We start from the raw sequence: 23610 nt of genomic DNA, 5'->3' as shown, positions 1-23610 counted from the left end.
CAAGTGCTCGAGGCGCAAGTGCTCGAGGCACAAGTGTGGAGAGGTGCTGGTCACTGCCCTTTAAGCACTCGTAGCCAAGTTATTGCTGTGAGGCACGGAAAGCATATCTGCAGATACAGTTAGCCCTCTCATGGCTGCCGTGTCGCAAGAACACAGCTCGAACCCCAGCTGCTAAAACTAATCTCAGAATGAGCCTGCCTTCCACACCATCTGCAGGATCGTGCTTCTAGCCTCCCCCACAGATATTGGTGCTCCTGATAGTGATGAAATAGTGGCAGCGTGGCCATGTGGGGGTAGCAGGGTTCCCACAAAGCACAGAGGGATTAATATTAAACATGTTCAGTGATTTTAAAAGTTTCTGGAGAACCCGGCGCAGGATGTAGGTCAATGGTTGCTAATTGGAGTGTATCAGTGGCCACCGTATGATCACAATAACCGATGCTGTGATCAAACTATTGGCTTTTATTTAAAGTGCAACACCGCAACATAATCCCAGTCTAACCCAGGATCCCGTGAAACCCGTCCGAACCACAGGTTTACACCTGGTATTAAACCCTGCCCACAGCAAGCCCTCACCTCAATCAGGATCTCATTGAACAGTCTTAAACCTGGTTTTCAGTTCATCTGGCCTCAAACATTCGTCAGCTTCATCTTGAAACCCAGCCTCGTCCAATAAATACGATTTAAACGCAGTCTTAACCCCGGTCTAACATCAACATAGTTTTAAACCTGCTCTAACATGAACAAACAAGCCCTTTCATCCGATTTCAATTGAACAGTCTTAAACCTGGTCTAAATTCAACAAACGTGGTCTTAAACCCAGTCTAAATTCAACAGTCTTACACCCTCTTGTCATGGTTGTGGATACTACTGGTCACATGCGCGGCCTGCTCGAGTCTAGAAGTGACCTGGAGGACATCAAGGGAAAACCCAAGTGCCGAGTACTCATGTCACTGGCGAGCTCCAGTTGAGTCGAATCCGGCTTGAGTGACGGAGGGAGACGCAGGATGATCACTCACAGCTCTCTTCTCTCGTAGCTCACTGTTCAGCAGCTGCCTCAAACACAGGACATCTCTGGAAGAACCAGGACAGGTGGCAACCCTCGACCTTGGCCCGATTACCAATCACTGCACACACAGAAAACAAGTGCGGCTCTGCACTCAATTTAGCTGAATTCCAGCTCTGTTTCCCACGTAGGGTTTCGCGACTAATATCATCTATAATATAGGTTATCTGGGTTAGATCCCGTAAATATAAACCTTTACGGTTTGACTGCCACACAACGGACACTGCCTCTCTGTGGCAGAGTGGGCAGCAAGGTCAAGTCAGGTTGATTTTGTTTGACCCGGGCGAGACAGGGGGGTTAGATAGAGTTCTCTCTTGCAAGAGCCACCTGGGTCACCAAAACGGTGTTGCCCTCTACTGTGTGTGGACCAGAGTGCCACATGAAGAAAAGGCTCTCGGATGTAGCTCCGTTGTATCTGCTTCCACAGGGCCACTCTCTATTTGTGAGGGGGGTCTACTCCCCTGCAGCTCTGCGAGATTTCCAAAGAGAATCCTTTGTTTTAGCGATGATGCGAGGCCAAAAGTAGCACAATCCGGATTACAACGGGGTGTGTGCGAGTCTCGTACTCAAACTCTCGCAGCTGCCGGGACTGCATTCTCCTGTGGAGTGGCACTTCAATAAAGAGGCAGGTACGATGATCTATCGTGCCTTCTGGCAGTGCCGCTTGCCGCTGGTGGCTTGCCGCAGTGGGCCTTTGCGGCCGTGCTCAGCACGAGGAGAGGCACAGAGTGATCGAGCCCCCCGTCATCTGGGGGCCGTGAGACGCGGGGCCTTGGGAGGGCCAGAGGGTGCAGGCACCCCCCGTGGTGCACCGCTCCGTGACGGGGAGACGCAGAAACAAAATGAAGCAAGGGCGGAGGTCACAGGGCATCCATGACGGAAGTCTGACGGTCGCTCGCCTGCAATCCTGACATGTACAGAGACACGCGCACACACACACAAAGACAAATATCCCCCGTTTAGTCTGAACAGATTTTTGGAGCAAGTGCTGTTAGAGAGCACCTATGAAGGCTGGCACGGCACACGCAGGGGTGGGTGGCCAGCACCATGCCCGGCCGCCTTTGTCTCCTCAGTGGCGATGTTTACACACCGCACCAGGTACTCATTTGAGGCTGAGACGACCTAGGGAAGGCCCAGGACCGGTTCAGATAATCGTCACTGGTGTCGGCTGCGAACGTGATTCGACTCGGGCCGCCGGGTTTATAATGCAGCGCGCTAACCACTGCATCACTGCTCCCACACACACCGTACCAGTGTCACTGGAAACGGTGCTGACAATGTTGTGTCGCCATCTACCTGTGATGTTGCCGTGGCTACGGGCCACGTCGCCGTGGATCTGGAGCCGCGACAGGTCCAGCTCCACGTCGCTCAGGAGCCACTCCGACATGCGACCTGCGACATCACTTCCTGTCACACAGCACCACTTTCTGTCATGCGACGCCACTTATTCTCATTATTACTGCTATGACGCTATTATTAGGAAATATTTCAGGAGGATCCTGCCAAGTTTTCGAAGTAGGTGGCAATGTTGTGCATTATTTTTGGTTCATCATTGGGGATATGATTTAGCAATATAATTGCACTCACTAACTAAACTATTTTTTATTTTACTCGGTAAGGCAGCCAAATACTCTAAACGCATCTTTCTAAATGTGGAGGGAAAAACCAGAGGACACAAAGAAAAACCTACATGGGGAGAAAACATGCAAATTCCAAATATACAGGCGTCAGGGTCGGGATCGAACCCGCGACCTCTTGTATATCAGGCGAGGTAGTTAAAATCTCGCCACTGCGGCGCAGAACGAGGAGAGAACATACAAACTCGACACGCACTCTCACATACACACGCATATACACAGGTCCTCCATACAACAATTAAAACTTTTGGGACAAGTGCTGTTAGCAAGCACTTATGAAGGCTGGCATAGCACACCAGGAAGTATGTGGCCAGCACCACGCCTGACTGCCTTTGTCTCCCCAGTGGCACACCACACGAGGTACTCATTTGAGGCTCAGTCAACCCAAGGGAGGCCCAGGACCAGATCAGATAATCTTATTGGCCGTGAGAGGGAATAGAACTCGTGTCACCGGGTTGGTAGCGCTGCACGCTAACCAATGCGCAACTGTTCCCCGCACAGGTAAACGCACATGGATAGACACACAATCACATGCACAGACTCACTCTGTACAACAGGGGGGAGAACAAACTCCACGCAGAGAGGAAGCACCCTAGTCAGGAATTCAACCGAGGCACCGTTTGCTGAAGCACAAGTGTTACCCCTGTGCCGCCACCCTACCGCTTCCTGACCTAAGATGTTACTTTTCCTGTCATGTGACGTGTCACCGCAGCTCACCGTGGCAATCGGGGCTGGCCTGGGGAACTCTCGGTAACTCCGGCAGGAGCGTCGAGGAGGCGGTGGGGGGTGCCTCATCCAGCAGCAATAGTGCTGACAGCTCCTCCTCCAGCTCCAAGTCGTCTACAGGGAGGGGCACGGGGGGATGGGCACAGGGTGGTGCATGGGGGGGGCATGGGTGTGGGGGACAGCACAGGGCCACAGAGGGACACGGGGAGACAGGGAGATGTGGGAATACAAGGAGACAAACAGGAAGAGTAGGTGTTTGTGTGTGTAAAAGTATAGGTGTGCGTGTATGTGTGTATATGTGCGGGTGCACTTCTATGGAGGAAGTGGCTCGTGAAGGAGGCTACTGGGCAGTTGGAGGCAGTCGCCCTCCAACAACATCAGAGAGCAGAGGAGCGACACTCCAGCAAAAACAGAGGGGGCCCAGCTGGTGCATCAGCCAGTCATCTCAGTCAGTCAAACCATTGGACCTGGGTCTGTCCCGTGACCTCCTGTTAGTGAGCCTTCGACACCTCACGTGGCCTCAAAGTGCATCTGGCCTGGCAAAGGCGCCATGGTGACGTCACCGTCACTTAGTGGCAAATGGCGGCTGTTGTTGTTGTGCATTTCTGTGTGGGTGTCTTTGTGTACATCTAGGATTCTAGGTGTGTAATCGTGTAGGTGTGTGTGCGGTACCAGCCTTCATAGGTGCTCGCTAACAACACTCGCCCCAACAGTTAGTTAAGGCTATACGGGGGTGTCTTTGTCTTTGCTGTGTGCAAACATGTCTGTGTGTGTGCGTGTTACCTGTTCCAGATATGTCTTGAGAAATCGCATGACTCACATCTTCCTGCTCCTCTTTGAGCTGCACACACAGACGTGCACGTACAATGACAAAGATCCCCCATATAGGCTGATGAGACTGTTGGGGCAAGTGTTGTTGGCGAGCACCTATGAAGACCGAAACAGCACACGAGGGGGTGGGTTGCCAGCACCACGCCCGGTCGCCTTTGTGTCCTCAGTGGCGATGTTTACACATCTCACCAGGTACTCATTTGAGGCTGAGTCGACCTACGAGAGCCCAGGACCGGTTCAGATAATAGTCACTGGTGTTGGCTGCGAGCGGGAATCAAATTCGGTATGCCAGGTTCGTAGCGCAGCGCGCTAACCACTACATGACCGCTCCCCACTCATACAGACGTACACGTACAACAACAACCGCCATTCGCCACTAAGTGGCGGTGACGTCACCACGACGCTTGTGCCAGGCTATGTGCGCGTTGAGGCAGGAGGTCACGAGGCAGACCCAGGTGCCACGGGTCGACTGACTGAGATGACTGGCTGATGCACCACCTGTGCCCCCTACTGTTCAACTTGCTGTGCTTTAGCCACCCGGCGCTCCGCTCGTTGGTGTCAGCATCACTCCTCCGCCCTCTGTTGTTGTTGGAGGGTCGACTGCCTCCAACAGCCCAGCAGCGTCCTTCACGAGCCTCCTCCACAAAGACCGATCTTGACACCGCTGGTACCAGTCATCGGGCCCTCGCCGAGCTTACATTTACACTTACAAGCGGATTTCCGGGTCCTAGCCGAGCTCCGCCCTCGCCAAGCTTCTGTGCACAAACACCACCGTCCCTCAGCATTTCGCTTGGGAGATCATCTCTGCCCGAAGCCTTTCCTGGTCTCAGACTCTGGATCACCTTTAGTACTTCCTCAACAGATGGCACCTCAGCCAGCCACTCACAGGGGGTGACTTCTTCCAATATTTGAGGCACCACAGTCTCAGCAGGGTCATCCCCACTTTGTGTTTTCCATGACAAGGCATTTCCCCTCCCCCAGGACCTCACAGAAATTCTCAGGAAATCTGCAAACCTGTTCCTGGCGGTCGGAGATTGGATCACCATTCTTTCCCCTAATGATGGTAATAGGTGTGGCGCTGCAGGTTACTTTTTTAATGAAGTTAAAGAGCGATTTGTGATCGCGGGCCATTGAGGCAAACTCCATCTCCTCAGCAACCCGCGACCACCAACCGTACTTGCATCGCCTCACGGCTCTTCGAACCTCCGAGTGAAGACTGCGATAAGCCTCCTCATTCTCTGACGTGGGATGCTGTAGACAATGAGAGTGGGCCTGTTGCTTTTTCTCAGCCAGCCTGAACACCTCCTCTGTCAGCCAGGGTCTCTGGGGAGGTCTGGACGATGTACCCAAAGCAGCCATTGCAGCTGCATGAGCCACAGTCCTAAACCTTGCCCATGTCCCCTCGACATCAGGAGTGGGGGACGATACCAACCCCAGCCACAAGTGATGATTAAATTCTCACTTCCAATTTTCATCAGCTAGCCGAGACCATGCCACTATGGGTTTGAATGGGGTCCTGGGTGTACACCCACCACCGGAGTGGAAGAATGTCAGGCGCATCTTATAGATGACAAGTCAATGGTCAGTGAGCAGATCAACTCCACGGTAGGTGCTGGTGCCAAGGACATGGGCCCACATCCGCTGTTCCGTCACTACGTAGTCCAGCAGATGTTCTTGCTTGGACTCGGCATGCATCCATGATGTTGTGTGGATGCGCCGATGCCGGAACAGCGTGTTGGCAATTACAAGCCCATGGGCTGATCTGGCCCATGTCTTCCAATCACTCCAGACCAGGTGTTAGCATCATGACCAACTTGGGCATAAAGTCACCCAACAAGATGGCTCTATCCCGAGGGGCCACTTTAGCCAGCACCTGTGACAGGAGGTCATAGAAGGCATCTGACTCATTGGCCTTGCCTGCATCTCTCCACGGATGTTCGTCTTCGGTGGAGGCATAAGTAACCACGACCACAACTCCTCATCTCTGGTTGATGGGAAGGCGAGCCCAAAGTAGCCTGGGGCTTACAGCTTCCCACACCTCACCGCCACGCTCCCATGCCCCCTTCATTCTTTTGTTCAGAAGAAGAGCCACTCCCTGTTGTTTGGCAGTCTCCTTCCCCCGAGGACAGGACTGTCCACCCCTCAGTGAGCATTCGAACATTCCACGTGGCCATCCGTAGTGGCTTTTTGTTGTTTCTGGAGGGGCCCCGATGGTGAGCATTCAGTCTCCTGGCTCTGCCAAATGAGGTTTGGCCAGGAGAAGTCATAGACACCTGTCCCCCCGGAGCCTCCAGCACAAGCTTAATACATTTTTTAACTCGTTGTTTAGTGATAGTTAATTGAAGGTGGAGGGGTTACCAGCCCCTCGCACCCGTCCAGAGCCCCCATTTGGTCGCTGTGGTGGTTACAAACGCCATGAAGGAAAGGGCCAATCTAAATTGGCCCTCCCCCCACGGCACTGCCCACCACAGCGTTGCCGTCCGGCACCACGAGGAGGTAGGGGGCTGTTTTTGCCGGACACGTCCACGTACACACACACGTACACACACATGTTCACACACATACGTACGCACACACACGTACGCACACACACAAGATAATCACGCTCGTGAGTTTGTTATGGAACCGCCCTCCTTCACATGCAATGAGCGACTTGCATCCCATCAACACACTTGTACCCCAAGTGTCATCTGGCCCTGTGTGGCACAAGGTGACTCAGCACCTGGCATTATGCTGCTAGGAAGGCGCGATGCTCGCGACCGCATGTGATCCCAATTGCGCGATTTGTGCAGTAACTTTTCGAATTTAGAACATTTTGACCGTGACTCCAGCACACAACAGCATACTCTTGTGAATGACGTCAGGGGATCTTTAACGTTCACTGTGAAGCAGGCGGCGCATGGTATTTATACAGTTAATACACCCACCAGTGTGTTAATCAGGGTGGTCTGAGTGAGAGCACTAAAGTGTACGGGTATGTTTTGTGTTACATTTTTTCTCTAACCCCTGCCTCTCTCCGCCCCCGCCCCCCCCTCTGTCTATTTAAGGCCTCGCCACAGAGACGATCTCCCTCTCTGTGCCTATGTGTTACTCTCTCTCTATGTATCTTGGTGATATCTGTCTGCTTATATGTCTGTCTATAGTTTTCTGGTTAGATTTTTGTTGCTATTTCATTTATACCTGATGATTGCTTGTGTTGCAATCGAAACGTCGTATGCTATTATTTAATTTATTATTTTATCTTTATACGTGACTTTACCAAAAAAACCAAAGAGTATGTTTTGTGTGTTTGTGAGTGTGTGAGAGAGTGAGTATATGCGTGTGTGTGTGTGGGGAGTGGTAGTATGTATGTTGAACTTCGTTCCCACTGTACATAGCTAACTTTGCTAATCTCTTTACCTCGCTCAGTGTACTGGCAGTCTTTCATGTAGACTGTATTCTGCTTTTTAAGCTGCTGATCGTATTGCCAGCTTATTATGTCGACTGTAGCAATGCTTATGTCATTGAGTCAGCGCACTGCCAGTCTATAATCTAGACTGTAGCCTGCTTATTAACTTAAGTGTGCGTACTGCTGCTCTATAATGTACAAAAAAATTCATGCAAGTCACATTGACACATTTATCAGTGCTGAGCTACCTGACCCCCATCAAGACACTGCCCTTTTTTATGTGGTCTGCAACCAAATGGTCCATGGCCCATATGGGCAGTTCAATACAAATTCGCCATGTATGCAAGACCGCAGGTGTACCAAGAAGTATCCACAAAACTTCTTGAAAGACACTCAGTCGGCCCATGATGGCTATCCACTATATCGTCACAGAAATACTGAGCATGGTGGATTTGAAACAGCGCTCAGAACTGCCGCTAACTCTCAAATTAAGGTTGACAACCGGTGGATCGTTCCCTACTGCCCTCTTCTGTGCAAGATCTTCGAGGCCCACTTTAATGTGCAATTCTGCAATTCCGTGAAAGCCATCAAATATGTTTGCCAATACATCAACAAAGGTTCTGACATGGCTGTCTTTGCCTTACAAAACAATGCGGCAAAGTGTGGATGAGGTTCAACATGTTGCCCAAAGAAGATACATCAGCAGCAATGAGGCCATTTGGAGAATTCTTCGCTTCCCCATCCATGAGCGTTCCCCCACACTCATCCTTTTGGCAGTTCACCTTGAAAATGGTCAACGCATCTACTTCACTGAAGGAAATGCCCACCAACAGGCGCTGGCTCCACAAGATACCACCCTGATGGCGTTCTTTGTTTTGTGCCAAAGTGACCCATTTGCTGCCAACCTGCTCAACCATGAAGTTCCCTCCTACTATACATCGAGTGCTAAAAAAAATGGAAGCAACATGCTGCTCACGGTGAATCTGATGCCTTACGAAGAGTCTACACAGTTCATCCCAACAATCAGGAGTGCTACTTTCTCCGAATGCTTCTCCATGTTGTCAAATGGCCCAAGTCTTTCCAAGACCTCAAAACAGTGGAAGGAGTTGTCTATCAAACATACAGGGAAGCTTGCAATCTTCGTGGAATTCTTGAGGATGATCAGCATCTTGATAAAGCTATGACAGAAGCTTCTGTTAGTCAGTCCCCTTCCCAACTGAGATTGCTCTTCTGCATAAATCTTCAAGTTTGCAGCCCATCTAACCCCATGGGACTCTGGCAAATATACAAAGAGGGCATGAGTGAGAACATCCTCCACAGAGCTTAACGAGAAAATGCAAACCTCCACGTCAACTTTTCTGATGTCATCTTCAAACAGGCCCTCTCACCCTCCTTGAGGAGAAACTGCACTCCATTGGTGGAAAAGACCTCGCACATCTATGGGACTACCAACACCCTACAGGGACAATATGCATCCCCTTGCTCAAGAGATCCTACGTGAAATATCCTATGATTGTTTAGAGCTTCTTAAATGTATTGAGAAAAATGAACCAAAGCTGATGGATGCACAAAGAGAAGCCTACACGAAAATCTTGGAAAACATTGAGACAAAAAAATTAGTAATTTTTTTCCTTGATGCACCTGGCGGTACTGGGAAGACCTTTGTTCTCAACCTGCTCCTCGCTAAGGTTCGCCAGAGGGAGAAAATTGCTCTAGCTGTGGCATCATCGGGGATTGCTGCGTAAGTCGATGTGTGTGTGTGTGTGAGTCGATGTGTGTGTGGATCAATGTCTGTGTGTGCAAGTCGATGTGTGTGTCTCTTTCGCTAGGGCAACTCCGGGTACTTCCCGCTAGTCTTATATATAAATGTCATTTTTTGTCTGTCTGTCTGTGTGTTCGCACGCTTGCGAAGGATTTGGCTTTCAAACGGTGGGGTTTACATTTAAAAAAATAGCCAGGTACCATGTCGTAAGCCCCGCGGTGAGCAAGCGCTATTCCTTTTTCCCAGCCCTCAACTTTGAATTAGTTGAATGAGTGATTTTGTGCGATTTATTGTTATTTATTCATGTATTCTGCGCACTAGACCATACCAACTCACACGCCTTCGGTGGGGGGGACGGCCCCTACCAAGTGACACACGTTCAGTGGGGGTGAGGGGGACATTTTCTTTCGCATAAAAAATGCTAAAAATACACAAAACGCTCCGGTAAATTCTTCCACAGTGTGATGTCCTCTTCTCCCCTCCCCCACCCTGATGCGTGCAGTTATTACTATACGGTCGGTAGATGTTAGCACTTTAGGCCGTACATATTACTGCACAGTGGGCGGGGGGATCATGGCTGGGGGGGGGTGAGGGGTAGCAGCCCAGCCCCAGCCTGCCAAGGTACCACCTCGGCCGGCTGGGCAATCTAGGCGAGGCCGGGAGCTCTGCACGGGACTAGGCCTCACAACGGCTATGTTAAGTACTTTTTTCCTGCTTCTTTTGCTAAACTCACGTTGATAGAAACATTTTATTTAAATAATCACCTTTCAAATATTACGCTAATCATGTTTGTGTGCACACAACTAATATTTCTAAATTTACTTGGTGAATATTAATCTAATTATTATTGTGTCTAAGTCCTTGTGTGAGTCCATGTGTGTGTAAGTCGATGTGTTTGTATGTGTGTGGGTCGATGTCTGTGTGTAAGTCAATGTGTGCGTGTGTCTTTTTTGCCTGGGCAACGCCGGGTACTTCCCGCTAGTAAAAAAATATTCTGATTATATCTGTGGGTGAGTAAGTGAGTGAGTGAGCAGGTGATTTGGTGAGTGGGTGAGTGTGCCAGTGATTGAGCAACCGGGTGAGTGAGTGGGCAAAGTGGGTGAGTGGGTGAGTGAACGAGGGAAGGTCCTTGCCTGCTGGATCTCGTCCATTAGGGCGTCCACCGCATCTGTGTCAGGGCCCGACTGTAACACTTTGTGCAGAGCAGCCTTGCCAGCCTGAAAAGCCTGGATCACCTGGAGACACGGGGACACACGGAGAAACAGAGGCAGACACGCGGACGCACGAGGATGCAGGGGGAGACATGGAGATATGCACGGAAACGGGGAGATATTGAGATACACAGGAATGCACGACACACAGGGAGACGCAGGGAGACACGCGGACATGGGGAGGCACGGAGATACAAGGGGACGTACAAAGATACGGGTCCATACGGTGAGACACGGGGACACATGGAGGAAAATGGAGACACGGACTTGCATGAATATACAAGTTGTTGTGGTGGTGTGTATACGGTGTATGGCATGTGTTAGTGTTGCATGTGTGTGTTTTGTTGCATGTGTAATAAACGACTGGACCACGATGTCTGGCTCAGTGTCCTTTATTATTCGGTTCGTGCTGTACACCCACACGGCTGTCTTTACTCTGTAGCTTCTCCACGGTGCTGACTCCAATGTCGGCCCGATCCCCAACAGCAGCTCCGCTGCTGTTTCTCTCACACAGCCCCCCTTGGCTGTACTCTCTGCTGCTCTTCTCCCTCCGCAGCTCTCACAGCTTCTTGCTCTCTCTCTCTCCCTCCGCAGCTCCTCCTGGCAGCCACACCGCTGCCTCTATCAAGCAGCCCCCTCTCTCTCTCTCTCCGCAGCTCCTCCTGGCAGCCACACCGCTGCCTCTAACTCGCAGCCCTCCTGGCTGTCTCCTCCCCAGCTGCACACCACTCCGCAGCTTGCTCTTATCTTCGGGGTTGGCTCCCGATCGCCGTCGGCGCCCCCCCTTCTCCACACTTGCCCGCGTGGCCTCACTCTTTTCCGCTCACACCCCGACTGCCTTCCCCTTCCGGTTTACCCGCTTAAAGCCCCGAACCTTACCCCCACGTCACATGACTCCACCCCCCGTGACGTCACCTCCGGAAGGTCGCTTACGCCCGCATTACACCACCCTCCCCCGTAGAAAAATCCCAGCCGACCTCGGCTGACCAATAGCAAATCGTAATGCGGCGAACCGAGCTTCCCCCCCTAAAGGACACTAAGCATATAATGTAACAGCAAGAACAACAACAACGCAATCAACATCAACGATCGTACAAAAGCATGCAATAAATACAACTGTAAGAAGAAAATAACAAGACAACAACACTCAACGAAACGTAAGCGATTTGGAACGTGTGCGGGTCGCCGGCCCGTCCCGGACGGTCGGCGGCCCACTCGCAGAACGGGAACGCGATGAAAGTCGAGGAACGACAGGGGGTAATCCCCCTGTCGCAGCTGGAAGTCCACCCCCGTCCCGTGTCTCTAAAGAGTTAGTCTTGGGCTTGTCCTGTGACCGTGCCCGCAGCTGGGTCGGAAGGGCTGCAGGGCTCGAAGGTCCCGCAGACCTGGCAGGCGTCCTCCGAGCAGGGCCCCTCGTCCCCCGCAATGTCACGGCCGGCCTGTCTGGAACAGGTACGACAGGCGCTCTAGCAAAATCAATGGACGCAGGCAGGGGAGAGTCAGCAGCAACAGACCCCGGCAAGGCAACATTGGGGGATGACGCATCATGTAAGGGAGCAACATATGGTTTCAAGCGCGACGTATGCACAACCCAGCGACGAGACCCAATCTGGACGCGTGCTGTCTGTGGGTTGGGAACCGCAATGAGGCGTACGGGACCATGCCAGGGTTTGTGCAATTTCGGCGAGGTCCCCGGACGTACCTGTGGACAATGAAGCCAGGCTAGGTCCCCAACCTTCCAAGGGCACTCCCCCTCAGACCGTCGCGCATATCGCTCGTTCCGGGCCTGGGCTTTGGCCGTAGCCACGCGGGCATTCTCCCGCGCCTCCGTGACTCGGCGAACCGTGTCCTGAATGTATTCAGGAAGTGGTTTCCGAGGTCCCTTCACCCCAGTTCCCAATTGCACATCCACCGGCGGCACGTTTTCCCGACCATACATAAGGTAAAACGGCGAATATCCCGTAGCCGCATGAGGCGTCATCCTGTACGCCGAAAGCACCCCGGGGATGTGCAGATCCCAATCTGATTGTTGTTCACTCACGGTATGGCAAAGCATGGCAGACAATGTCCTGTTCAGCCGTTCAACCATACCATCCGTCTGCGGATGGTATGGGGATGTCCGTACTTTCTTAGTCCCAAGGCCCGCGCACACTTCCGCCAATAATTTAGAAGAGAAATTCCTGCCCTGGTCCGTGAGGAGTCTCTCAGGCGCCCCCTTATCCATAATATACCCAAACAAAAAGGCGTCGGTAATGGCCGCGGCCGACTGATCAGGCAACGGCCAGGCCATCGGCCAACGGGAGAGGTACTCAACCCCTACCAGCAAATATTTATTACCCCTCGCCGATGGTGGAAAAGGTCCCAATATGTCCAGTGCCACCAATTCATTGACTCGAGACACCTGAATCGACTGGAGAGGCGGCACGTAAGGATGTTTCGGCGGCTTACGTTGTGCACACGCAGGGCACGCGCGCACGTGCCCTACGACATCTGTCGCCATGCCGTGCCAAAAATAATGACGTTGCAACGTCAACAAGGTCTTCTGCACCCCTAAATGTAAGAGAGTGTCACAATGGAGGGTTCTAATCAACTCGAACCGCAAGGACGTTGGTACCACCAGGCGCCAACGTTCCTGGAACCCCTCCCGCCACATAAGCAGACCATCTCGGAGAGCGGTTTGCGGCCCCACAGCCGTACTCGGACTCCCATTGTCCTTAGCAGACCGCTTCCGCAAGGACACCAATGACTCATCCATCATCTGTTCCCGGATCCAGACAGACCGCGGCAGATTCAAAACCCCGTCAGCCGGTCCCGGTTCCATCGGAGTGTCCGACTTCTCGACGGCCAACGTGAGCGGCTGAGGGGGGTTTGGAATCGGCGAACACCTATGCGTCCCCGACTCACATTTACAAGGGGCGCGCCGCGGTAATCTGGAAAGTGCGTCAGCGTTCGCATGGCGCACACCCTTCCGATGTTGAATTTGGAAGGAAAATTCCTGTAGCGTGTCCAACCAACGTGCCAACTGTCCGGATGGCTGGTCAATTTTAAGGGCATATTGCAAGGCCGCATGATCCGTACGCACAATAAAAGAACGACCGTAGAGGTATGGTCGAAATTGCCGTAGGAAAAAAACAACCGCCAATAGTTCTCTGCGAGTGACACAGTAGCGGGTTTCCGCAGGAGACAAGACTCGGCTACCATACGCCACGACACGCTCTACACCCCCTTTAGACTGTGACAACACCGCCCCAATACCTGTGTCACTCGCGTCCGTATCAAGAATGAATGGGTGATCGAAATCGGGATAATCCAATGTTGGGGCCGTGGCCAATAGATCACGCAGACTCCGAAAGGCCGCCTCCTCCGGCTGTCCCCAACCAAACTTCCGTCCTTTACCCGTAAGGAGATGCAAAGGCCTCGCAATCGTCGCAAAACCCGGCACGAATCTTCGGTAATACGAGGCAAATCCCAAAAACCGCCGAACATCCCCCACGGTGGCCGGAGTCGGCCAATCCCGGACGCACGCCGTCTTTTCCGGATCCGTGGACACTCCCTCAGCGCTCACAATGTGCCCCAAATAGCGGACGGACCGTTGCAGTAGGTGACATTTCTTTGGTTTGAATTTCAATTTGGCAGAACGCATCCTCGTGAACACTGTCTCCAGCCGCGTCAAATGTTCATCGAATGTGCGGCTGAAGACAATGATATCGTCCAAATATATAAGACATGTCTCCCACTGCAACCCCGTCAAAACGAGCTCCATCAATCTTTGAAATGTAGCAGGGGCCGCATTCAATCCCATCGGGAGACAGTTGAATTGAAATAACCCCTGCGGCGTACGGAAAGCGGTTTTCTCCCGTGAGGACTCGTCAAGGGGAAGCTGCCAAAATCCCGAAGAGAGGTCCAGTGTGGAAAAGAACTTAGCCCCCGACAATGCGTCGAGGGAGTCATCCATACGCGGCAGGGGGTACGCATCTGCCACCGATATCTTATTCAATTTGCGGAAATCAACACAAAATCGCAATTTGCCATCCTTCTTCTTAACCAAGACGACTGGAGCGCCCCATGGGCTGTTAGATGGCGATATAATGTCCGCAGCCAACATGTCTTCCACTGCCCCCCGTACGTGTTCTCGCTCCGCAGGACTCATCCGATGCGAATTTAATCGAATAGGGGCAGCATCGCCCGTCTCAATGTGATGGTAAAGCAAGGAAGTGCGGCCCAAATCCAAATCATCGGAGCTGAACACATCGGAATATGTCAACAACAATTTACGCAGCGCACCACGTTGCTCCATGGACAGGGAAGAATTTTCGTCACATAATTGAGCAACCCAACGATCATCCGAACTCCTTGGCTCGGAAACCCCAGCAACAACTCCCCGGCTATGTGGACAATCATGGGTCGCAAACGCCGTAGTGGCATGTGCCACAACCGTACCGGCCGGGACACGGACGTTTTCTCCCCCCGCATTAAGCACCTGTAAAAACGGTAATTGATCCGGCCGGACGATGGTCTGTGCCCCCACTAACGCCAACCCGGTTGTTATCGTGGCGGACGGTGACAACAAGACCCCTACTGCTCCTAGCCGATCAGGCAGGGGCTTCCGATACCGCAAGGGTATAAGCATCTGTGTACCAGGTGGAATGTCCACAGATGCGACGGACAGCGCCTGCACTTGTACGGCCGAAGCAGGTCGCCCCCAGGGCGACGGCAGAAACGAGATTTGACGGCCCCCCGGCAGTTCAATACAATTCTCATTGATTTTGATCAAAATGGGCATCTTAGCCAAAAAATCGGTGCCTAACAAACAAGGAACCGCCAAAGATCTCGATATCAACACAACACCCGAGGCCGACACATCCCCAATAGATATCTTAGCATCCACCTGACCCACGATGCCCATGCTACCCCCGTTCGCAGCGACGCACGACCCATAAACCGGACGCACAGCCCCCGACGGAATGCCCAACAGATGGAAAATGACATCCGATATAATAGTCGCAGACGCCCCCGAGTCGACCAAAATGCGCACGTCCACACCTTGTATGGACCCCGGTACAGTGGACGAACCCGTAGCGGCCGCGACAACTCTCCGTGCCAATTTGCGCCACTGCGTAACTGAATGACAAGGCCCCGTCGATGGCCTTTCTTTAACAACAACAATAGGATCGCGCAACACAGGTGGTGGGTGAGGTGGAAAGCCTTGCCGAGTGTCTGGTGCGTGCCGACATGCCTGTTTCGGAGGATCTTTAGCCGACTTGACCGGTGCCGAGGCCTCCTGCTGCGGCGGAGCCGGGAAGCGGGCCCAGCAGTCTCTGGCGTAGTGGCCCCTACGCCCGCAGCGGAAACATTCGGCCTCGTTGCGCCGAAGCGCAGGCCTCGCCTCCTGACGGCCCCGTTCTGGTAGCATCGCGCGCGGTCTCGGCCCGCCGCGTCCCGTCCATGGAGCGGAGGCGGCCGTCAGTTGTTGAGGGCCCCGGTCATCCGGAACATAGACGGCCTGCGCAGGGTCCCACCCCAGCGCATCCCCTTCTTTGACGGGCCCCCCCGTCCACGCCGTCACTTGTTTCCAGCGACGGAGGTTGAATTGCGCATCGAGACACTTAGCAGCCATCCGGGAAGTTAGCTTCTCATGCCCACACACAGGCATGGGGATCCCTAGATCCCGAGACAACTCCAACATTTTCCCTAATATGAGAGGCTCAAGCAGGTCCTGTGGTGTCTCAGGATAAGCTGCCATGGCCAGCTCCAGCACCGCACCCCTGAACGCCACGGGCGACTCCTCTGGTGCTCGTTGTCGTTGAGCGAATCGCCGATGCGCATCATCTGGTGGCTCATAAGCATCGGCCATTTCTTGAAAAACACCACATAAAGTTGCCTTCTTATCGGTCGCTATGGAACGGAAGAATCGGACAGATTCGTCGTCCAGAAGAGTCGGCAACACCTCCAAAGCCTCCGCATCGGTCCATCTTGCTGTGCGTACCGCCGCCAAGAAGCGGCAGGCGAACGCGCTCCAGTCCCCACCGACGGAAAATTCTTTAACTGTTGTAAGGTGGCGACTCCGACTCCTCTTCCCGCCGTCTTCCAATGGTGGTGGTTGTGATGGCAAATTCAAAATGGCGTCGGCCCGCGGCGTGGCCAAGATGGCGGTTTGGCGCCACGGAGCGCGCAAAATGGCGGCCTCTTGCCGCGTGGGCAATGGCGGCGGCAGGACAGGCAACGTGGCGGCCCGCGGAGCACCACTTGCATCATCCATCGTCCCTGGCGCGACGAGATGGCATAGATGCGCCAGGACGTCCTGAAGTGCCTCCAGTTGTACCGCCATCGCTTGCCATCGTTGATCCGCGTCTGATGATGTCGACGGACCCGCCACCGCGCCAACATCCTCCACACCCGTTCCCGTGGTCGCCTCAGCCTGGCTCTCCTCCACCACCCCAACAGGATCCGTGGTTGGAGGGAGTTCGTCGTCGTCGGACGAAGAAGCCGATGCAGGCGCCGGATTAACTTTCTTCCTCACTTGTTTCGACATGCCGTTGCACTTCCGACACCAGTGTAATAAACGACTGGACCACGATGTCTGGCTCAGTGTCCTTTATTATTCGGTTCGTGCTGTACACCCACACGGCTGTCTTTACTCTGTAGCTTCTCCACGGTGCTGACTCCAATGTCGGCCCGATCCCCAACAGCAGCTCCGCTGCTGTTTCTCTCACACAGCCCCCCTTGGCTGTACTCTCTGCTGCTCTTCTCCCTCCGCAGCTCTCACAGCTTCTTGCTCTCTCTCTCCCTCCGCAGCTCCTCCTGGCAGCCACACCGCTGCCTCTATCAAGCAGCCCCCTCTCTCTCTCTCTCCGCAGCTCCTCCTGGCAGCCACACCGCTGCCTCTAACTCGCAGCCCTCCTGGCTGTCTCCTCCCCAGCTGCACACCACTCCGCAGCTTGCTCTTATCTTCGGGGTTGGCTCCCGATCGCCGTCGGCGCCCCCCCTTCTCCACACTTGCCCGCGTGGCCTCACTCTTTTCCGCTCACACCCCGACTGCCTTCCCCTTCCGGTTTACCCGCTTAAAGCCCCGAACCTTACCCCCACGTCACATGACTCCACCCCCCGTGACGTCACCTCCGGAAGGTCGCTTACGCCCGCATTACACATGTGTAAAGACCCCGACACACATTGTGCCTTACTAGGAGCCTTTATTTGGACACAACCCTATCTCTAGGCCCGGGCTTGTTTGTGATACTTAAATTTCGTCCTCTCTCCGAACGTCTCCTCCCCTTACGCCGTCCCCCGCTTTTACAATTCCCCAACCCCCTCTCTGGAAACTTTGCTCACCCTATGCCCCTCATCTTCCTCCAACGGTTGTCAACTGTCGCCTCTACAGTCACCCTTCGCTTCCCGCCTTTTACATTTGAATCTCCCCTCTAATCTCTTTGAATCTCGTCTCCTGACCAATCATTTTTGAGACCGCCCTGCACCAATCGGAGGCCTTGGTTTATTTCCTGACTCTCTGTTCGCGCATACGCTTGGGTCTGGAAAGTGGTCTGTTGCCTCGGTCATTACACGTGTGTGTGGTGTGTGTGGAGAACAGTAGTATAGCAGTTAGCACGCTGCACTATGAACCCAGTGACCCGAGTTCGATTCCCGCTCATGGCCATAGCCAGTGACGATTATCTGAACCGGTCCTGGACCTCCTTTCTGTTAAAGAGACAAAGGCGGGCGGGCGTGGTGCTGGCCACCCACCCCCTCATGTGCTGTCCCGGCCTTCATAAGTGCTTACTAACAGCACTTGCCCCAACAGTTTGTTAAGGCTATAAGGGGGATCTTTGTGTTGTGTGTGTGTGTTGCAAGTGCGTGTGTGGTGTATGTGTGGTGTACATTCAACATCTCAGTCAGTTGACTCATGGCACCTGGGTCTGTCCCGTGACCTCCTGTCAGCAGGTGTTTGACACTTCACGCGGCCTTAACGTGCACATAGCCTTGCACAAGCGCCGTGGTGATGTCACCGCCACTTAGTGGCAGATGGCGGTTGTTGTCGTTGTACATTTAACATCAGCCGTATTTGCCCAAGTGCTTGTGCCAGGCTAGGTGCATGTATAGTGTACCATGTACCATGGCGTCGGTGTGTGCCGCGTGCACGCTCTCCAGGAGATGCTCCAGCGACTCCTGCTGCTGCTCAACGCGCTCGAGCTGCTGCTGCACGCGCTTACACGCACGGAGGCAACGCAGTGCCTACACACAGACAAAGATCCTATGAAGGCCGGCACAGCACGCAAGGGGCTGGGTAGCCAGCACCACGCTCGGCCGCCTTAGTCACGCGAGTGGCGATGTTTACACACCGCACCAGGTACTACACGACAACAACAACAACAACAACCACCATTCACCACTAAGTGGCGGTGACGTCACCTAAGGCGATTGTGCCAGGCTATGTGCACGTTGAGGCCACATGAAGTGTGGAACGCCCGCTGGCAAGAGGTCACGGGGCAAACCCAGGTGCCGCGGGTCGACTGACTGAGGTGACTGGTCGATGAACCACCTGTGCCCGCTACCGTGCCAACTTGCTGTGCTTTAGCCACCCCGCGCTCCGCTCGTTGTTGTGAGCGTCGCTCCTCTGCCCTCCGTTGTTGCTAGAGGGCGACTGCCTCCAACTGCCCAGTAGCGTTCTTCACGAGCCTCCTCCACAGAGGCCAATCTTGACACCAATGGTACCAGTCATTGGCATGTCTACACAGCTCCACGTCCTCCTATACCACATCATTCCATCTCTTATCAAGCCCGTCCTGCGCCCGTTTAACCCCCTTTATCCGGCCAAACAAAAGCTGTTTAGGCATGTGGTGGCTGGGCATGTGGGCTACATGACCCAGCCAACGTAGCCTTGCCTGCCAGAGGAGATCACCGATGGGACTTTGTCCAGATCTTTCAAGGATTTGTGAGCTCTTCACACAATCCAGCTTGGTTAAACCCAGGATAGATCGTAGTCAGGCTAGCAATTTTCAAACCAGTGCAAATGTTCCTTTAAAGGGCTCCAAGTATAGAGAAGGGAGGTCATAACTGTGGCTGAAAAACTCCTGGAGCTTCGTATGGTGTGATAGACCAAGTAGCTTCCACACACTGTCATACAGCTGTTGAAAATTTATGCCGCTCAAATTATTTGGAATGAGACCTCCACTGCCAAACCGGAGTATGTCACCAGCACACTGCTCAGGTACAGACGAATTGCAGCCTCTCCTCTCCTTCAAAGTTAGCCTTCCAACATTCCACACGGCCAATCATTTCCTATCATTTCTGGCTCCGTCAAATGGGGTTCAGCTAGATGTCTGAGGTGTCGTTCTTCCTGGAGCCTCCGGCACAAGGTTACATAGGATTTTTCTTTGTATTTTTTTAAAGGATGCTGAATGAATGAAAGTGAATAAATGACGGAGCGAATGACAGTGAGTGAATGTACCTGGCGCTTGCTTCCCTCCCGCACGTGGGCCCTAGCATCCTCCTTCAGCCTGTGGAGAAACAGCGACTCAACCACAGCCACCACAACAACCACAACAACCACCAAAACAATTACTAAACCACGATAACCTTTGCTCCGTGTGTATGTGTGCACATACCGTGTGTGTGGTGTGTGTGTGTGCGCGTGCCTGGGAGTCGAGCCATTCCCTGTTCACCTTGGGGTGCGACAAGGATGTCCTATGGCCTCTACACTATTAACATATTTTTCGACCACGTAGTTCATGAAGCCTTCCATGGATGTACCACAGGCATTTCTATCTGGTACAGCAGATGCAATGATCGATGCCCAGGTGTGGTCAGGAGATAGCTCACTATTGGGCAACCATGTTATGTATGCCAATGATCTGGTAATTGCTGCTCAATCAGAGGAGTTGTAGACTACTGCTGAACTTGAAGCGTGCTAAACAAAACTAAGCACCAGCCTGGGTATTTTATGTCATCATATTCTCCATCTTCTCAACTCCCCATGCGTGATGGGCAGTTGTGGAAAGAGTGAAGTTTTCTTACCTAGTTCTGGTTTGGCTGCAGGTCTCCAAATCAGACGATCAGCCTTATCTTTTCATCAGCTGTGTAATACTGTCACACCATATGAAGCTCCGAGTATTTTCGGCCACAGCTATACCCTCCCTTCACTATGCTTGCAAAAAATGTACCCCTTTAAAAGGGACATCTACACTGGTTTGAAACATTCAGGCTGGCTTGTGTACAATCCATCCTGGGTTTAACCAGACTAAATTGTCTAAAGATCTACAAATCCTTGAAAGATTTCGACAGTCCCGTCAGTGAGCTGCACAAGTCAGGCGAGGTGAAGGACGCTACAAGGCAGTTGGAGGCAGTCGCCTTTCAGCAACAACGGAGGGCAGAGGAGCATCGCTCATGACAATGAGCAGAATGCTGGGCAGATAAAACACAGCAAGTTGGAATAGTAGGGAGCACAGGTGGTGCATTGGCTAGTCATCTCAGTCAATCAACCCATGGCACCTGGGTCTGTCCCGTGACCTTCTGCCAGCGGGCGTTCGACACTTCATGGGGCCTTAAAGTGCACATAGCCTCGAACAAGCATCGTAGCGACTTCACCGCCACTTAGTGATGAATGGCGGTTGTTTTTGTTGTGTGTACGTGTGTGTACGTGTGTGTGCATGTATGCACGTGTGTACGCACGTGTGTACGAGCACACACACGTGTGCAAGCACATTTGTGTATGTACACACGTGTGTGTGGGCAGCGATAGTGTAGCGGTTTGCGTGCTTCGCTACGAACCTGCCGACCTAGGTTCGATTCATCCTCATGGCTAACAACAGTGATGATTATCTGAACCAGTCCTGGGCTTCCCCTAGGTCAGGGGTCGGCAACCTACGGCTCCGGAGCCGCATGCGGCTCTTTACGGGCTGCTTCTTGACAATATGTACGTATGTACAGTATGTACTCAGATGCATTGCGGCTCTTGAAATACTGAATTTTGTACCGAATTGGAAAGAAATGGCTCTTCTTGTTATTTTGGTTGCCGACCCCTGCCCTAGGTCGACTCAGCCTCAAATGAGTACCTGGTGCGATGTGTAAACATTGCCACTAGGGAGACAAAGGAGGTCAGGCGTGATGTTGGCTGCCCACCCCGACATGTGCTGTGATCTTTGTCTTTGTACTTGTACACGTGTGTGTACTCGGCAAAAACAACCCCCTACCTCCTCGTGGTGCCAGACGGAAACGCTGTGGTGGACAGTGCAGTAGGGAGAGGGCCAATTTCGATTGACCATTCCCTTCATGGCGTTTGTAACCACCACAGCGGCCAAATGGGAGCTCTGGACAGGTGCGGGGGGCTGGTAACCCCTCCACAGGCGTCTATGACGTCTCCTGGCCAAACCCCACATGGCGGAGCCAGGAGATTGAATATTTACCCTCGGGGCTCCTCCAGAAACAACTAAAAACCACTGAGGGTGGCCACGTGGAATGTTCGAACGAGAGGCTGCAACTCCTCTGTCGGGAGCTGGACCGGTACCGCCTGGATCTCTGTGGTATTCAGGAGGTCCGGTGGACCAGCTCTGGCTCCTGTCACCATGAGGGGTGGACAGTCCTCTACTCGGGGCAGGAGACTACAAAAAAAACAGGGAGTGGCTCTGCTTCTGAACAAAAGAACGAAGGGGGCGTGGCGGTGTGGGAGCGTGGCGGTGAGGTGTCGGAAGCGGTAAGCCCCAAACTACTTTGGGCTCGCCTTCCCATCAACCGGAGGCGAGGAGTGGAGGTTGTGGTTACTCATGCCCCCACTGAAGACGAACATCCGTGGAGAGATGCAGGCAAGGCCGATGAGTCAGATGGCTTCTATGACCTCCTGTCACAGGTGCTAGCTAAAGTAGCCCCTCGGGATAGAGTCATCCTGTTGGGCGACTTCAATGCCCGAGTTGGTCATGATGCTGGCATCTGGTCTGGAGTGATTGGAAGGCATGGGCCAGATCACCTCAATAACAACAGTAGGAGGCTGCTAGATTTTTGTGCAGCCTATGGGCTTGTAATTACCAACACGCTGTTCCGGCATCGGCGCATCCACACAACATCATGGATGCATGCCGGGTCCAAACAAGAACATCTGCTGGACTACGCAGTGACGGAACAGCGGATACGGGCCCATGTCCTTGACACCAGGACCTACCGTGGAGCTGATCTGCTCACTGACCATCGACTTGTCATCTGTAAGATGCGCCTGCCATTCTTCCACTCCGGTGGTGGGTGTAAACCCAGGACCCCATTCAAACCCAAGGTCGCCTGGTCTCAGCTAGCTGATGAAAGTTGCAAGCGAGAATTTAATCATCGGGGAAATGGGCAAGGTTTAGGACTGTGGCTCATGCAGCTGCAATGGCTGCTTTGGGTACACGGTCCAGACCTCCCCAGAGACCCTGGCTGACAGAGGAGGTGTTCAGGCTGGCTGAGAAAAAGCGACAGGCCCACTCTCATCGTCTACAGCATCCCACGTCAGAATGAGGAGGCTTACCGCAACCTTCGCTCAGAGGTTCGAAGAGCTTTGAGGTGCTGCAAGGATGGGTGGTGGTCACGTGTTGCAGAAGAGATGGAGTCTGCCTCAATGGCCCGTGATCACAAATCACTATTTAACTCCAGCAAAAAAGTAACCTGCAGCACCACACCTATTACCATCATTAGGGGAAAAAACGATGATCCAATCTCCGACCCCCAGATTTGCTGAGCATTTCTGTGAAGTCCTGGGGGAGGGGAAATCCCTCGGCATGGAAAACATCATGGGACAAAGTGGGGCTAACCCTGCTGAGGCTGCGGTGTCTCAAATATTGGAAGGAGTCAACCCCTGTGAGTGGCTGGCTGAGGTGCCATCTGTTGAGGAAATACTAAAGGCGATCCAGAGTCTGAGACGAGGAAAGGCACTGGGCAGAGATGATCTCCGAAGCGAAATACTGAGAGAGGGTGGCGTTTGTGCACAGACTGCCCTACAAGACATCATAACAACAGTCTGGACCACTGGACGG

At 53.0% G+C, this 23610-nt stretch overlaps 1 protein-coding gene across 4 annotated transcripts in view; it reads right to left on the bottom strand.

The window, feature by feature from the left end:
* Positions 1-233: 233 nt before the first annotated feature.
* The window catches only part of LOC144942418 (charged multivesicular body protein 7-like), a 43398-nt gene continuing 20021 nt past the window's right edge, over positions 234-23610 (bottom strand). For 3 of the 4 annotated variants that reach the window (XM_078869289.1, XM_078869287.1, XM_078869288.1), the window contains 7 exons: positions 20064-20112; positions 18728-18847; positions 10544-10645; positions 4213-4270; positions 3421-3543; positions 2363-2473; positions 235-1973 (listed from right to left, as the gene is read on the bottom strand). In XM_078869289.1, the coding sequence (XP_078725415.1) occupies positions 1927-1973; positions 2363-2473; positions 3421-3543; positions 4213-4270; positions 10544-10645; positions 18728-18847; positions 20064-20112 (610 nt within the window). In that variant the 3' untranslated portion in view covers positions 235-1926. Of the gene's footprint in view, positions 1974-2362; positions 2474-3420; positions 3544-4212; positions 4271-10543; positions 10646-18727; positions 18848-20063; positions 20113-23610 lie in introns of all 4 variants that reach the window. The other variant, XM_078869290.1, reaches the window with a different exon arrangement.

Source organism: Lampetra fluviatilis, chromosome 27 (assembly GCF_964198595.1).
Source record: "Lampetra fluviatilis chromosome 27, kcLamFluv1.1, whole genome shotgun sequence".
NCBI classification, from domain to species: Eukaryota; Metazoa; Chordata; class Hyperoartia; order Petromyzontiformes; family Petromyzontidae; genus Lampetra; species Lampetra fluviatilis.
Note: the sequence above shows the minus strand (reverse complement) of the source record. Positions and strands in the feature narration are given on the sequence as shown.